Source organism: Myiozetetes cayanensis, unplaced genomic scaffold, assembly GCF_022539395.1.
Source record: "Myiozetetes cayanensis isolate MyiCay16 unplaced genomic scaffold, myiCay2020 scf1, whole genome shotgun sequence".
NCBI classification, from domain to species: domain Eukaryota; kingdom Metazoa; phylum Chordata; class Aves; order Passeriformes; family Tyrannidae; genus Myiozetetes; species Myiozetetes cayanensis.
The window spans coordinates 60,211,234-60,225,672 of NW_026086604.1; the positions used below are offsets into that span (position 1 = coordinate 60,211,234).

A 14,439-nucleotide genomic window follows, 5' to 3' on the forward strand; every position below is an offset into this window, starting at 1 on the left:
CCCAAAGAGGTGGGATTTTAAAAATCTGATTAAAACACAATTTCCATATAGATCTTATTCATATTTGGAATGTACACCTAATTAACTCTCAAGGTAGACAGGGTCAGGCCTGAAACGTTAGTGGAAGCTCAGTGAGAAAAACCTAACATTTGAAGAAGAAGAACACTGTTTACTTCTGGTTCTGTTATTCAAATGAAATATAAACCTGTTGTTGTGACTAGTTGGGGTTGTTCCCATGCCTTCCTTTCACCCTCAAACAGTGGATGAAAAGACAGAATTATGATTGATTTCTGAATATGCTTGAAGCTTCGCCTGCAATTTAAGTTGGATACATAAATATTCTTTTTTTTCAGTCCTTGACTATTTCTGGTAGTAATTCTGTTGGTGTTGGTACATGTAAATAATTCTCACACTGTGACCACAGTTTGCTGTTTTCTTTGGGTTTGATTAGTGTAACCTTAACATTTGGGTTAAGTTTTCCACCATAACATTCTCTCTGCATTTTCTTATGCCTAAAAATTATATTTGATGGACTGAAGATGCTGCTCATACATGCCAATCTGAAGGGCTTCTTTGCAACTGATTGGAGTTTGGGTGTCTGTTTAGGTGTGTGCAAGCAAAATAATACATATCTGTAACATGGTTATGAACATGTGTGCACTTCTTAACTTGTGTCATTTTTTTTCAAGATATTATTCCAGCAGATCACAGCACACACCCTATAGTTTTTAAAAGAAAGCAGCAAAAAGTGCTTTAAAAATAAAGATGAGGAACTGAGAGATATTTGTGTTACCTTAAAGCTGTAAAGGTTTTTGTGAGAGGACAAGTACTTAGAACACTGTTTTCTTTTAAGGCAAGTTGTGAATTGAGTCATGCCAGGGGAAGATATATAGGATAAAGTGCTTCCTTACTGCAAGTGTCTTGGAGGCTTGGCACCTGTAAGAGTGGGAGAAGCTTTCCATTCTTTGTTTCTTAGAATTTACTCTGCAGCTGTCCTCATGCACCCACACAAATCAATCCTGTTTACTGTATGAGTTATACACAGTAAAATACTTTCAACACAGATTCCTACCTACTAAATTATATCCTGGGCATATGTCCTGGAAGGATCTCTTGGCCCTGAAATGGAAATTCTGTGGGCTTGTGAGAGTCCTTTCTCGTATTCTGCAGAGGAGTCAGTGGGCTGCCAGAAGGTGATTAATATGCATAAAGAAAAAGAGGTGAATATAAATATATAGTGGTGTTTTGCTGCAACTTCTCAGCATACTAAATTCTCTGACATCTCAGAGTGCTTTCTGTTCACCTAATTGCAAGTGGGCTTTAATACTGAAGCAAGCAAGCTAAGCATGTAAGAGCTTGAGAAGAATCTTCAAGAATTCTTTTCTTCTGTGCAGTAAGCACATAAAACCGCTCACACCAGTTCTTGGGTTCTTTTATGCATCCTAGATCATAATCCTGGCTTCTTCACAGAAAGGACACAGGTACAGTGTGTATGTGTAGGAAAAAAATATTAGGAATGTGAAAAGTGAAAAGAAGACTAATATATTCTTCTCACTGTAGGACCTATGTTTCCTTACTTAAAAGTACAGTATTTTTCAATTTCTGACTGGGGATCTCAGGTGCTACCACAGTAAAAATAATAGAAATAAATGATAGTGTGATATGAAAGTGGTACTTAAGTTTGCTGTGGCTCCATCCATTAAAAAATTCTAGCATATAATTTGTTAATACATATGAAGTCATATTTGGAAATGTTTTAGATATTTACTGACAGCAGTTTTGTCTGCCAACCTATGTAGCTAGATACTTAGCACCTGGAATCCAAAAGTCCTAGTAACATTATTTAACTTTTTGAAGGTACTTTCCAAAGTACCTAATGTCTCTAATTAAAAGGATTTTCTACACACAAACGTAATGATTTTTTTGTCCGGGATTCTCACACCTTTTCAAAGCTAGAAATAAGATTTACATGCATCAGCAGAAGGTAGAATCATTTCTGGTCACACGGAGTTTCTGACTCTGGTTTTTCAAGGGTTGTAAGCTATTGGATCTTAAGAGTTGCTGGTGGGACTGCACTTCATCCTATTGTTTGATGGAATTGAGGCTAAGAGAGAGCACCAATATTTAGTCCCGAGAATTTCATTTCAGCAGCTATCCAAAGCAGCTTAATGGTTTGGAATGGTACAATAGCTATGTAAGTAAAATAGATTATGGATAGAGTCTATCCCATTATAGTCTCTCTTATTTTATATGTTTTCAGAGTTGTTTCATGGAGCAAAGTTGCCAGTTTTCAGTATCTTTGTTAGGATGTCAATTTCCTGACTTTTTTTCTTTTCCTCTTTTCTTAATTTATGTTTTATTTAAGGAACTTCTGAAGCAACTGTTCTCCTCTAGTAGACCTAGACATTATAATGTCTATGTGATGTATGTATGCAATGAAAGAAGTTTCTTTGCTTATGCTTAGTTTGTTCTGTGAGATTTTAGCTGTTTAAGAATTCCTGTCACCAACGTGTGGGGTGACTTAAGTTTTCACAGACCATAAAAAAATAACTTGATATAGTATGATGGAGGAAATACTGAATCGGGAAACTGTCTTCCTTAAGTTCAGCCCCCCAGCTCTCATCCTTCTTCCACTTTTTTCTTTCATGTAAAATAAACAAGCTGTTCTGTGAGCAGTAGCGCTATTAAAGTCTGGTTTCCTTTGGAGCTTTCGCTTAGTCCTCTAAATCCAATCTGCTGTAAAAACTGCAGTTCTCCCATGTCCTCATGACACCAGCATTTGGTAAGAGAGAGCAGAACTGGGGCTACCCAGGAGCCACATAGGTTCTACCTGCCCAGCAATTACCCAGTCGAGCAGTGGCAGGAAGTACAAACCGAGTGTTTCTTGCCTTTTTCAGTAGGGCTACAGCTTAGATACTGACTTAACTTAGACTTAGGCTGTTACTTATTATTCCTTTTGTTTTTCTTCTTTCATTTCAGTTTTGCTATTCCAGGCTTTGTTCTACTGCCTCCTCTATTCTTTGACTCCTCTTTGTTTTGCTGGTGTCACAGTTTAACCCCAACCAGCAACTAAGTACTGCCTAGATGCTTGCTCACTCCTTGCTCCCAAGTGGGATGAGGAGGAGAATTAGAATAAAACTTAAAACTTGTGTGTAGAGATAAGAACAATTTAATAATTGAAACTACGTAAACTATAATAATACTTGTAATGAAAAAGAGAGAGAAAGAGGAACAAAACTCAGGAGAAACAGGTAAGGTGCAATGGAACTGCCCACCACATGGTGACTGATGCCCAGTATTTCCCTGAGCAGCAGTGGGTGGATCCCAGCCTACTGCCTCCTCATTTATACGCTGAACATGACACTTTATGGTGTGGAGTATCCCTTTAGCCAGTTCAGGTCAGCTGTTCTAGCTGTGCTTCTTCACAGCCTCTTGTGCTCCTGCTTGCTGGCAGAGCATGGGGATGCTGAAAAGTCCTTGAATTAGAGTAAGCACCACTGAGCATCAACTGAAGCATCAATGTGTTATCAACATTATTCATATACTAAATCCAAAACACAGCACTGTACCAGTGACTAAGATGAAAATGAACACCGTCTCAGCTGAAACCAGGACAGCTGCGTTTTGTCATATTTTATGGGCTGCTTGAGAAAACTGCTGTTTTTATGTCAGACTCATGTTCTCATTTTGACATTAGCTTGTCTGTTAGCTTTCTTTATAAATAGAAGTAGTTACCTTTACTGAAAAAGTTGAGAATACCTGTAAGTATTAAGATGTTTGGAGGAAAGGGATTACAAGAATGGCACAAAGTAAGTCCTGGTGCAGTGGAGTTAAGGAAAAATACATTGAAAAGAGGAAACCTGATGGTGATATCTAGTGCATCGCCAAGTAATGTTATGAGAGAAGTATCACAGAATCACAGGAACATTCTGAGTTGGAAGGGACCCACAAGGATCACTGAGTCTAACTCTTGAGTGAATGGCATGTGCAGGGATCAAACCCATGAGCTTGATATTATTAACACGATTCTCTAATCAACTGAGCTCATCTCAGGGTCAAGTAGTGGAAACAGTGGGCAAAATACCAGAAAATTAATTTTAGGAGGGTCCTAGACTGTTAGGAATATGAACCAATTATCTTATATGTGTTCTATCTCTGAATTTTATGATTAAAACCAGAAGAAATGTAAGCTAAGGCAGCATTGGTGTGCTTTTCCTACTTAATTATCCAGAAGTTTCTGCCCAAAAGATAAAAGTAATTTGGGCTACACAGTTATAGTGAAAATGAATAGGGGGAAGAGTGTGAAAAGATAAAAGAAAAAACACATTTTGCAGCAAAGTCATGTGTTAATTCAAGGCAACACCGTTTTCTTCCTTTTTTTTTAATGGCAGAATTCCCTGGTATCAGCTACCCTTTTCCTATTGACTGTGTAGGTCCTAGGCTTGAGAAGAGAGGCAGTTGTTGATGTGGTGTAAGTGTACAGCAGTGTCTGTACTGAGCGAGGCCGAAACTCTTTTTAGCCTGGCTGTTCGCTCCCCAGAGCGGCGAGCAGGGCAAGCAAAAAGAAGTACCACACAGGCAGGCTCAGCAGTAAAGGGTGAGGGACCTGTACCTTCCAAGCATTTAGACACTTTGTGTCTTCTCGCTACCCTTGCCTCTCCTCATTATTGTAATACAGGTCAGGATCCTGCTGCCTTGCTGGGTGTCAGGCAGGGAGGGCAGAGCTCAGGGGAGAACCAAGCTGACAGGTCTTTAAAAAGAAAACTTATTATCATTTCTCATACAATTTTTAAATACTGTAGAGAGAGGGGGAGAATTAGTTGTACGCAGTCAGCAAGGGCAGAAGAGGCTTTTTTGTGTACCAAAGCAAAACCAAACCTCATGGAGGTGTCTTTAGACTTAAACCCAAAGTTATCAAGGGCTGTATTTCAGAACTTGTTACACAGTTCAGGGCTTTGAAAACTCTTTGGGTGTAAAAAAGTGCAATGAACAGGAAAACAAGATATTGAAAACGAGTCACTATGTAAATTGAATAGCAAGTATTTTGTATCAAGACAAATTGTAACAAAGACCTCCTGTGGTCTCCTTCTGGAACTGCATACCCACTGAAGTGGCAACACAAACCAGCATGGAATTATGCTATTTATTACCTGATTGTTCCATTATGTACTCTAGAACTACTCACAAACTATTCTAGAAAATAAAATTAACCAAAGGCTATGCTGAAGAGTTATTTGCTGAAACATAGTTTCCTGATACTGTAACTAGTTCTAATGCATTTGTTTCTTGCTTCTGTTTTCTTTTTCTTTCAACATTGTTTTCACAGGAATTTTGGCTTCTTGGAGAAACAGTAGAAAATGCAAAACGAAATAATAAAGCCTGCTAAATACTTCTCGGAAGTGGAGAAGAGTGTGCTGCTTGCATTAGTTGAAAAATACAAATATGTGCTTGAATGTAAAAAAAGTGATGCAAGAACTATTGCTCTGAAACAACGTACCTGGCAAGCACTAGCTCATGAATATAATTCACAGCCCAGTGTATCACTGCGAGACTTCAAACAGTTAAAGAAATGCTGGGAAAATATCAAGGCACGGACAAAAAAGATAATGGCACATGAAAGGCGGGAGAAGGTAAAAAGAAGTATTAGTCCACTTATAAATACTCACATCGTGGGGAAAGAGAAGATTGCCAGCATAATGCCTGAGCAAATGTACTTTTTGCAGAGCCCACCAGAAGAAGATTCTGAATATCAGCCTGATGCTTCTAGTCAAGGTATAAATGTTACTGTAATGATGCAAGTAGTATTGTTTTTTATGTGACTTTGCCAGTGATTCTCTTTCAGCAGTCTAAATCTCTCTACCTAGCTGGGATTGCTGGTTATAGAAAAGTAATTTCACAGCTATGATATTACAAGATTTTGTGTGTTTCCTTAGGCCTCCAGGAGTTAAACTGAGGTTTTTGCAAAATTTTTTTCATCAGTTTCTGACATATCTGCTGCTTTGTGGCAAGCATCACAGTAGCTATCATGCTGGCTTTCCAGAGAACAGTCCCAAGGATATTCTTATCCTTTATAAAGTATCATTTTGCTGGTTAAAACAAACAAACAAACAAATCCACCAGCAGAAAACTGATACAGAATTGTCTGCTGCAAGAGTTCCCTGTAGGTCTTTCCTCCTTTGTTTTCAAGGACTAAAGAGAGTATGTAGACCCATATTTCACATTACAGTCCACTCTGGAGAATGGCCTATCTGGGAGAGTTCAGCACTACATTCTTTGTTTGGCAAGCATACATATAAGGAATAATTCAAAACCATAAGGGAGGGTGGCTACAACAGTTTCTTGGAAATTTTATTTTGTCAGGATCTCACATAGGAGACTGTCCTTGCTCAAAAGACAACAGTAGCTACGCTGTTAGATAACATTCTTAGAATGTCTCTTTCATAATTGTACTTACCATAATTAGTCATCAGGATTTGTAAAGGAATGTATTTTGAGACCCTCATTTGCAGTGGTAACTATTCTGTTCCATGAGTAACCTCTTTTATTTCAGAAGAATTGGTAGAGCCTTCTCAAAGTTAGAATAATGTATTTTTTTCCTAAAAATGTACGCTACTGTGTTTATGACATCTACAGTAGTGATAAGGAAGGAATAGGAGGTATTCTTCCTAGTATTCCCACACTCTCTTGGTATTCATGTTGATACAAGTCTTCACCTGAAACTGAGATCTTTCATAAAAGTATTGCAAGTCACATGTGGATTTAGCTTAAACAGCTGCATTAAGGTTTAACTCCAGGCTCAGCCACCTAAATTTAGGTATCCACTTATAAACGTCTACATTCACTTTAGTATTCTGAGCTCCCATTATAGCCACGGAGGTGAATCAACAGAGCCCAGAGTGGTTTGGTTCAGACCATTATACTCTTAGTATTCTGTAACAGAACTCTGGCATTAGGTAGTGGCTCCTGTACTTTGGTACACGAGCAAGGTTTAGGTGCGTGTATCAATAACGTATCACATTTGTGTTTCTTGAGGGAAGGGAATACTATAATACTTTTTTCCTCTTTTGTTTTGCAGAGTCATTTGTTGTCTCAAACAGAGAACTTTGTGATGAAGACAAAGAGCTGGTGCATTTTCCAGTATGTGAAGGTACCTCCCAACCTGAGCCTTCGTGTTCTGATGTCAGAATAGCAGCAGATAAGAACTACAGAAGTAAAGCATCTCAGGAAAGTGCTCTGAAAAAGATGCATGAGGAAGAACATCATCAGCAAATGTCAATTTTGCAACTGCAGTTAATCCAAATGAATGAAGTTCATGTGGCAAAAATACAGCAAATAGAAAGAGAGTGTGAGATGGCTGAAGAAGAACACAGGATTAAAATGGAAGTTCTAAATAAAAAGAAAATGTATTGGGAGAGAAAACTGCAGACCATCACAAAAGAATGGCCTGTATCATCCTATAACAGACCCTTTCCTAATTCACCTTAGATCATAAAGAGCCGGAGAGTCAGTCTGATTCACACGTTTATGAGTAACGCGCACTGGAAAGAAGGTTTTTTAATGTGAATGTACAGTGACAGGGTAGATGCCTGGCTGATAGTGAACACACTATGGCTCTTAATGTTTAGAGAAACAGTGGTATAGTCCACCAAGGGGAAAACTGTATTGTTCATTTATAGGTAGTTCTGATCTGTTTAACTCAGACATGCACAGTGTTCTAAAATGTGAACATATTTCCCCCCCCTCAGAACGCCCTTGTGAAATATAAGGTACTCCAGGTATTGTTACATTGGGTGTTCTTAAGAAAACTTAAGCTTTAAACATCAGGCTGTAGTGTTTATGTTGATTTCTAATAATCTCTAATAAACTCTCTCAATAAAAGAGAGTTGCTCTCTCTTATTGAGGCAGAACATGACTGACAGGTATCAGTTGGATCGTTATGTTGGGGCTTAGGAAAAAATAAACTTGTCTCTAGTTAATATAGTCCGTAACTTATTCTTCATAGAAGATGTGAAAATTGAGGAAGTAGCAAAAAGACCACTGTAGTAACTGAGCCTTTTCCTTCTGAAGAACAGTAGTGTTTCCCATCTGGCTGGCTGATTGAGAGAGTGGTTGTGGACTGGTCTTCTGGTTTTTTTAAGCCTTGACCCTTAAGAAGTTAAAAAGAAGGTGAATACTTTCTCAAAAGCCATTATGCTTGTTCCTTCTTTCCCAGGCCCATCTTGTATTGAAGTAGAATACAAAAATAGGAGGGTTAAATGGTGCTGCCAGTACTGTGTGCTGTTCACCTGGAGTCATTCTTAGAGGAAGAGCTTTTTAACAATTCGTAAAGCTCTTAAAATGCAGTGAGCTAGCCAGCCCATAGGCAGTCTCCCTCTATCTTCCTATGAAATACTTGATGGTGTAGCAGCTAGCTTGAGTATCTCAATCTCTCCTTAGCTAGAAGACTTAAAATTCACCCTCTTTTCCTTCACATAGGGTGGGAAGCAGTTCAAGGGAATCATTCCTGTCCTGAAGCACTGTTCTGTTTTGTTCTGTCCTGTGCATTATAGTGGTGTGTTTCTTGCATTGACTGTCAGTGCGGGGTGATGGACATGATTTGTATGAAGCATTCACATGAAGGTACCCACAGAGTTTGGGTGTCCAGAACAGTAAATAGTAGGAAAGCACAAATAAAGATAATCCTTACCCAGGCAATCATTTATTCTAGTGGGGCAAGGGTTAAGAGAATGTGAAATGCAGAACCCCGCAAAGCTTCATAAGACCTTCTGATGTGTGAAAACCTGTTTTACAGGAAGGTGTACAACCATCATTTGAAGCAGTGAGAAAAATTAACAAAACCATAAATTTTCATTGAAAAAATCTGAGTATCATGTTATTCAATAAAGTATTTTCAGATCATGATTCATAAGGGCAAGTCCATACTGTGAGCAATGTATTTAAATTAAAGTATGTTACAAAGCATACATTCCCAGTTACACTCCTCTCTCTTTCCCTCGATGTTCTTCCTGGTGGAGTGAGTTCCTTTTGGGTTTGTTTTGGGTTGGGTTGGGATTTCTGTGTGTATATGTTTGTGTGTGTGTGCGTGTGTGTTTCTTTTTCCCGTACTGCTTTCACTGCTAGTGATTCATCTTTCCAAGCACTGCCATTATCAACCACAGTACTCACTGTGGTTAACACTGTGGTACATGCGCTACTCCCTTCAACGTGCAAACACTAGCAATCACAGTGGGAGCTATTTATTACAACTTACTTTATATGACAGACTGAAAAAAAATATGCAGAGCTGCTGCAAGATAAAAAAGAATAGGCCATGTATGAAATCTGAAGACAGATCTTTTTGACTGTGAACTCAATTTTCTTACAAATTTGCCATATGAAGGAAGCACAGGAATTCCAAAGAAGGATATTGTTATGGACAGTTGTTTTCTTCCTGCAGAATAGAAACACTATGGGAAAGTATAACAGTAGAGGCAAAAGAAGTAAACAGAAGTGAAGGTCTTTTTGTTCTGAGATTGCATTCTGTGGTCTGAAAGATGAGTCAGTTATTTCAGTGATTATGACAATTGTTCAGGCACCATGCAGAAAAAAAGAATAGTGAAGACATTTGTCTTAACCAGTGATGGGATTCCTTCCACACTGGTTCTAAGTGAAGGCAATTTGAAACAATGAAATGGAAACCAGGTGTTAAAAGGTGACGAATGGAGACAATTTCAACACTGCGAACAGGGCAAGAATAGACAGACAATCCAGGTCCAGAAAAAATACTAAATAGTCCAGGGAGAATCTCATGAAATGTGAGATAATGGTAACTTGGACTCCTGGAAGTTATACCATGGCTCATGAAAGATTGTTTTATTTTTATATTTAAATATCCTTTAAAATGTGCATGTTTTCAAACAGTACTAAGTAGGCAATGCCTTGCTTTTTGGCATATTTTCTCATCTTAAGACCAAAAGTTACATTTCTTAAACCAAACAACAGATCATTTGAATTCAGTTTGTATTTGAAAGAAAGAAGATCACAAGAAAAAGATTAGAAAGAGCCAAGATAAAGATATGAAAGAAAGAATGATCAGTACATGCATAGCAGGAAAATGAGAATGTTACACCTAACACAAATTATACAAGATGGTTTTGTAGTACACATAACAGATGGTTCACAGGTGACACTGGTTCTTGTTTTCCCATTTGTAGACTGTTGGTTGCAGTAAGATTGGGTGCTAGACACAGAGAAATGTAAAAGATCAACAAGGTTAAGTAGTGTATCTCCTTGCCAGGCTTTGGCTTCTCCACTTCAAGGCTTTGTAAAGTGGTGGCTTTGTAATGTGGTGGAGTTTAAATTACTTGAGAAACGTGACTTTTACCTTTTTTGGTTTTGTTGTTGTCATTGCAATTACTTCCTCTGGTATTAGGGTTTACATTCTCTTTTGTTTGACTCTCCTATATGTAATATAGCCATCCTAGACAATATGTCCATTTGTTCCTCTCCCATTTTTCTAGATTACGTCATTCAAACATTCACATAATTGTGTTTTCCTGTTAAACACTTGGCCAAACTATTTACGAATTTTCTCAAGGTTTTTCCACAGATAAAATACATCAATATTTTAAGAAGAACATGCCTTTTCTTCTTTGGGTTTGCTATACAAGTTTTTGTCAAGAATGAACTTAAAAGATACACTGAGCAAAATAATCTCTGCTCAACTCCATGTGCAAAAATGTGTACCACACATGTAGTGGCCATTGTTCTTAGCCTCTGCGTACTTATGAAGAGAAACAATGACCTTCTAGACAAGATGTGGTGAATTCCTTTATGCTTCCCAAATTGACATGAGCCTAGCTCCAGGTGTCTCTCCTTGGAGGTCATCTAGTTTGTTGCCTGGTATAAAGTTTTTCATTTGTTGTTTTGTTTGGTTTTTTTTTTCTCCTGCATTTATTCCTTATGTCTCTGTTCTCACTTAGCTTTTTAACCAGCAATATGAACTGGGGATTTCATTCAGAGCTATGTGTCTTGCTCTTTCCTTTCTCTTGCTCAGACTGCCTATATCACCTATATCACAACATTTGAACATGAAACAGATGTTCCTCTGTTGTCACCTTCCCCTTCCACAGAAAGCACGGTTAGTTGGTCTTTTATACACAGCTACCCATACATTCTGGGTTCTGCACACAGGCTAGGAAACAAAGGATTTTGAAAAGAGCTTAGCACTGAGAAAGGTCTGTAGAGAGAAGATCACTTTCTCCATGTAATTCTGGAAGAACACTGTGACTAAAATCATTCATCAGGACCAGAGCTAACACAGGGTGTTGAAGCTGTGTAAGTGGTGCTGATTCTTCATAAATGCTTGGGGCTCTGAAGAAGTTAGGCTTGAGGTTTTCTGATAATGAAGTTCCTCATTTCTAGGTAGCTGAAGGATCTCATTGAAAGACTTTCACAGATACTTCCTCAAATCAAAGCTCTTACCTTGACAAAGAATCAACGCATCCTGCCGTCTGTTGTACTACTTCTTTCAATGCCCAGGCTGCTCTATGACAGGAGCAAGGGATCTCGCTGCTTGACTGAAATCCTCTGTCTGATGCTCCTTCCTATACTGCAGAGATGTGTTTAGCCAGGGCTGAAAACACAGCCCTCCCCAGCCACTGCTCGGAGAAGCAATCCTTACAGAGCAGGTGTACCTGGTGTGGCTGAGCTCAGCATTCAGATCTTCCCATTGCAGTCCAGTGACCACAGAAAGAAAGGATGGTTCAGGGCTACCCTTTTCTGAGCATGTAGGGCAGCTAAGGATGTTGTGCTGAATTTTTCAATGATCATTCGTCTTTGTGTGTTTCTAATACCAAATTTTATCAGTCTCCCAGGGATTTGTATGATGATGTAGGTATTTTTCAATGATCTTTTGCAGATAATTTTTGCATATAAGTCTTAAAATAATATTTAATTGAATTTTTTTCCAGACAAATCCCTCACAAGTAGTCCCATGATTTCATATTTTGAGCTAGCATGCTCAAAGATATTTTTATAGGACTGATGCATCTTAGTTTCTTTCATAAGAAAAAACATGTATTTTCACACTATTTTTCTGTTTCCTCTCAAAGCAGCTGAGTGCAAATTCACACATCATCACTCTTCCTGAACTTCGTCTCTAGTTAGATATTCAAAAACATTTCTGTGCAAATTAAGTACTAATGCATACAAAAATTAATACATTTAGGCTAACAAAATAAACGAAGTACCAAGATGATATAACAATATGCAGCAACTGTTAATATAATTAAAAAGTGTTAGAGAGGACAACCCTGTAAATGTCATAAAAAGAAAGAAGATAATTTGTTGCTATCTATAAGAATAGGATAATATATTTTTACAGTGAAAGCAAGCACTGGTGTCTGTTTCTGGTATCACAGGTTGACTTCTGTGTTGCTAATCAACTTGATTCTCTTATATCTAAGGAAGGTGCACATGGAATTGTGGACAGATTTCTGGGCCTAAAATAAGAGCTATTAAATAGAAATGTACTAGCTGTGGCTCTGAACATTTTACTGGTCTGATATTGAAGGGATTAGGCATCCCACAAAATTATCAGTCATGTTATCAAGAAATTAAAAACTTAAAAAGGACAAAAAAAAAAATAAAAGGACTGGTATGGGGTTCAGAACAAGTCAGAAGTGAAGACAGCTCTATCTGCCCCAAGATGTGTCACACATGTCAAAGAGTTTCCCTGCATGGTCTTCACTTCTATTTCCTTTGAGACTCTGGACATCTTTATCATAGAATTCACAGCTCCAAGTGCCTGACAATAAGAAAAGTAGCCACTTTCAAATAGGAATACTGCCGGAGTTATTAGACCTCACTTTTTACTAAACTGAAGTTGAAAAATTTTCCAAGACTACATTATCCAGACACGCATGCTATGCACTGTGGAAAGGCACATGAAATCTGTCCAGCACATAGTCTGCCAAATGGCATAGGTTATACAGCAAGAAAAAGGAAAAGGTTGTCCACCACATAGCAGTTGGTCATAAAACTGTTATACTGAGGAGGGTGTGTGGATGGATCTCACCAGACGGTTAACCTCTCTAAGAATAAGAAATATTTTTGCCAAGTCTTCTAATCTGTCAAAACAGCCACAGGACAAAAACAAGGGAAACAAAAATGAATTAAACAGTCAAAATAGCTAGAAACAATCTGTTGCCTTCTTGATGAAGAGCTGGCTAGATACAAAGCCTACACACACATATTTAGGGAAATAACTCTCTAATTTAACAGAAATAAAGCTAAATAGATTTCTAGATTGTCCTTATTTAATTTAGGTGATTTTTTAAAAATGTTGTTTGAGGTTTTTTGTTTTCCTTTTGTTGTTCAGTCCAGCTTCAGAATACTTGTGTGCTTCAGTCTCTAACCAATTGTTAGAGCACCTCATTAATCAAATTGGTTTGGCAAGAGAGTAGAATTAGATTTGTATTCAGCGCAACTTGAGATTGATTGTATTCTACAAATCTTCAGATATTTCTTCTCAGCTATTTTTGGACAGCCCTGAATCTTAAACTGGAATGATACACCAATTTAGTAGTAATTTATTATTTATTGGCACTAACAAGTTGACATACAAGCTGCTCAAGCTCTGCTCATTGTTTGGTCATGTACAAATCCCTCTTCTTTTCTTAGAATTATGTTCTGAAATCATGTACTACGCCTCAAATGGACCAGCTGAATCGCCCATATAAGTTCCTGCCGCACATTGTGTGTCACACTATAATGTGGGTGGGAAAAAATCCTGCTTCTGTTTAATTGTGGACTTTTGAACTTTTGACCCATTACTCTCACCAAAGGTTTTGCTAAAAATTACTTTGTTCTATTGGACACCTCTGTGTTCCCACTGACCGGTCCTTCAACCCAATGAACTGCATGGCTTGATAACTTTTGAATTCCAATCCCATGGACTGTACGAAATCTGAGTTGACACACCAAGATAATTTCCATTTATCTGAAAAAGATCTTGTAAATACTGAGACTCTGAGAAGTACAAATTATGGAGGTGATTTGATGGATTTAGTATTTAAACCAGGGCAGAAATTTTGGCAGGCTACGAGTTATCAGTGCTGACCTATTAGAGAGGTTCAACCTCTGCTTAGGGAGCAATAATGTCCAATGCAAATACTGCCTTACCTCCAACTTTCCATCTAAAATAAGGCGTAATGAGGAGTCCTTGCCAAATAAAGCAACATTGGTTTCCAAAATGCACTTAATTTGCTTTCAATTGCTGGCTTGCATGAGGGCTCTGAGGCTAGACTGGGCTTTTTGTTGCACTTCATTGGTGGCTCATAGCATATGAAGGCTTCCCATACTGATTTTATTCTCTTATCCTTGAATGCAATACTCCTACTGAGATATACTTAGCCATGCAGTGGTGCCAGTTGAACTATGGCAAGGTGCTTACAATCT

At 38.1% G+C, this 14,439-nt stretch overlaps 1 protein-coding gene across 3 annotated transcripts in view; it reads left to right on the forward strand.

Moving 5' to 3' along the window:
- The window catches only part of MSANTD3 (Myb/SANT DNA binding domain containing 3), a 10,194-nt gene extending 1,217 nt beyond the window's left edge, over positions 1–8,977 (forward strand). For all 3 annotated transcript variants that reach the window (XM_050331153.1, XM_050331160.1, XM_050331146.1), the window contains exons 2-3: positions 5,327–5,772; positions 7,076–8,977. In XM_050331153.1, coding sequence (XP_050187110.1) covers positions 5,358–5,772; positions 7,076–7,485 — 825 coding nt within the window. In that variant the 5' untranslated portion in view covers positions 5,327–5,357 and the 3' untranslated portion in view covers positions 7,486–8,977. The remainder of the gene's footprint in view (positions 1–5,326; positions 5,773–7,075) is intronic.
- The last annotated feature ends 5,462 nt before the right edge of the window (positions 8,978–14,439 follow it).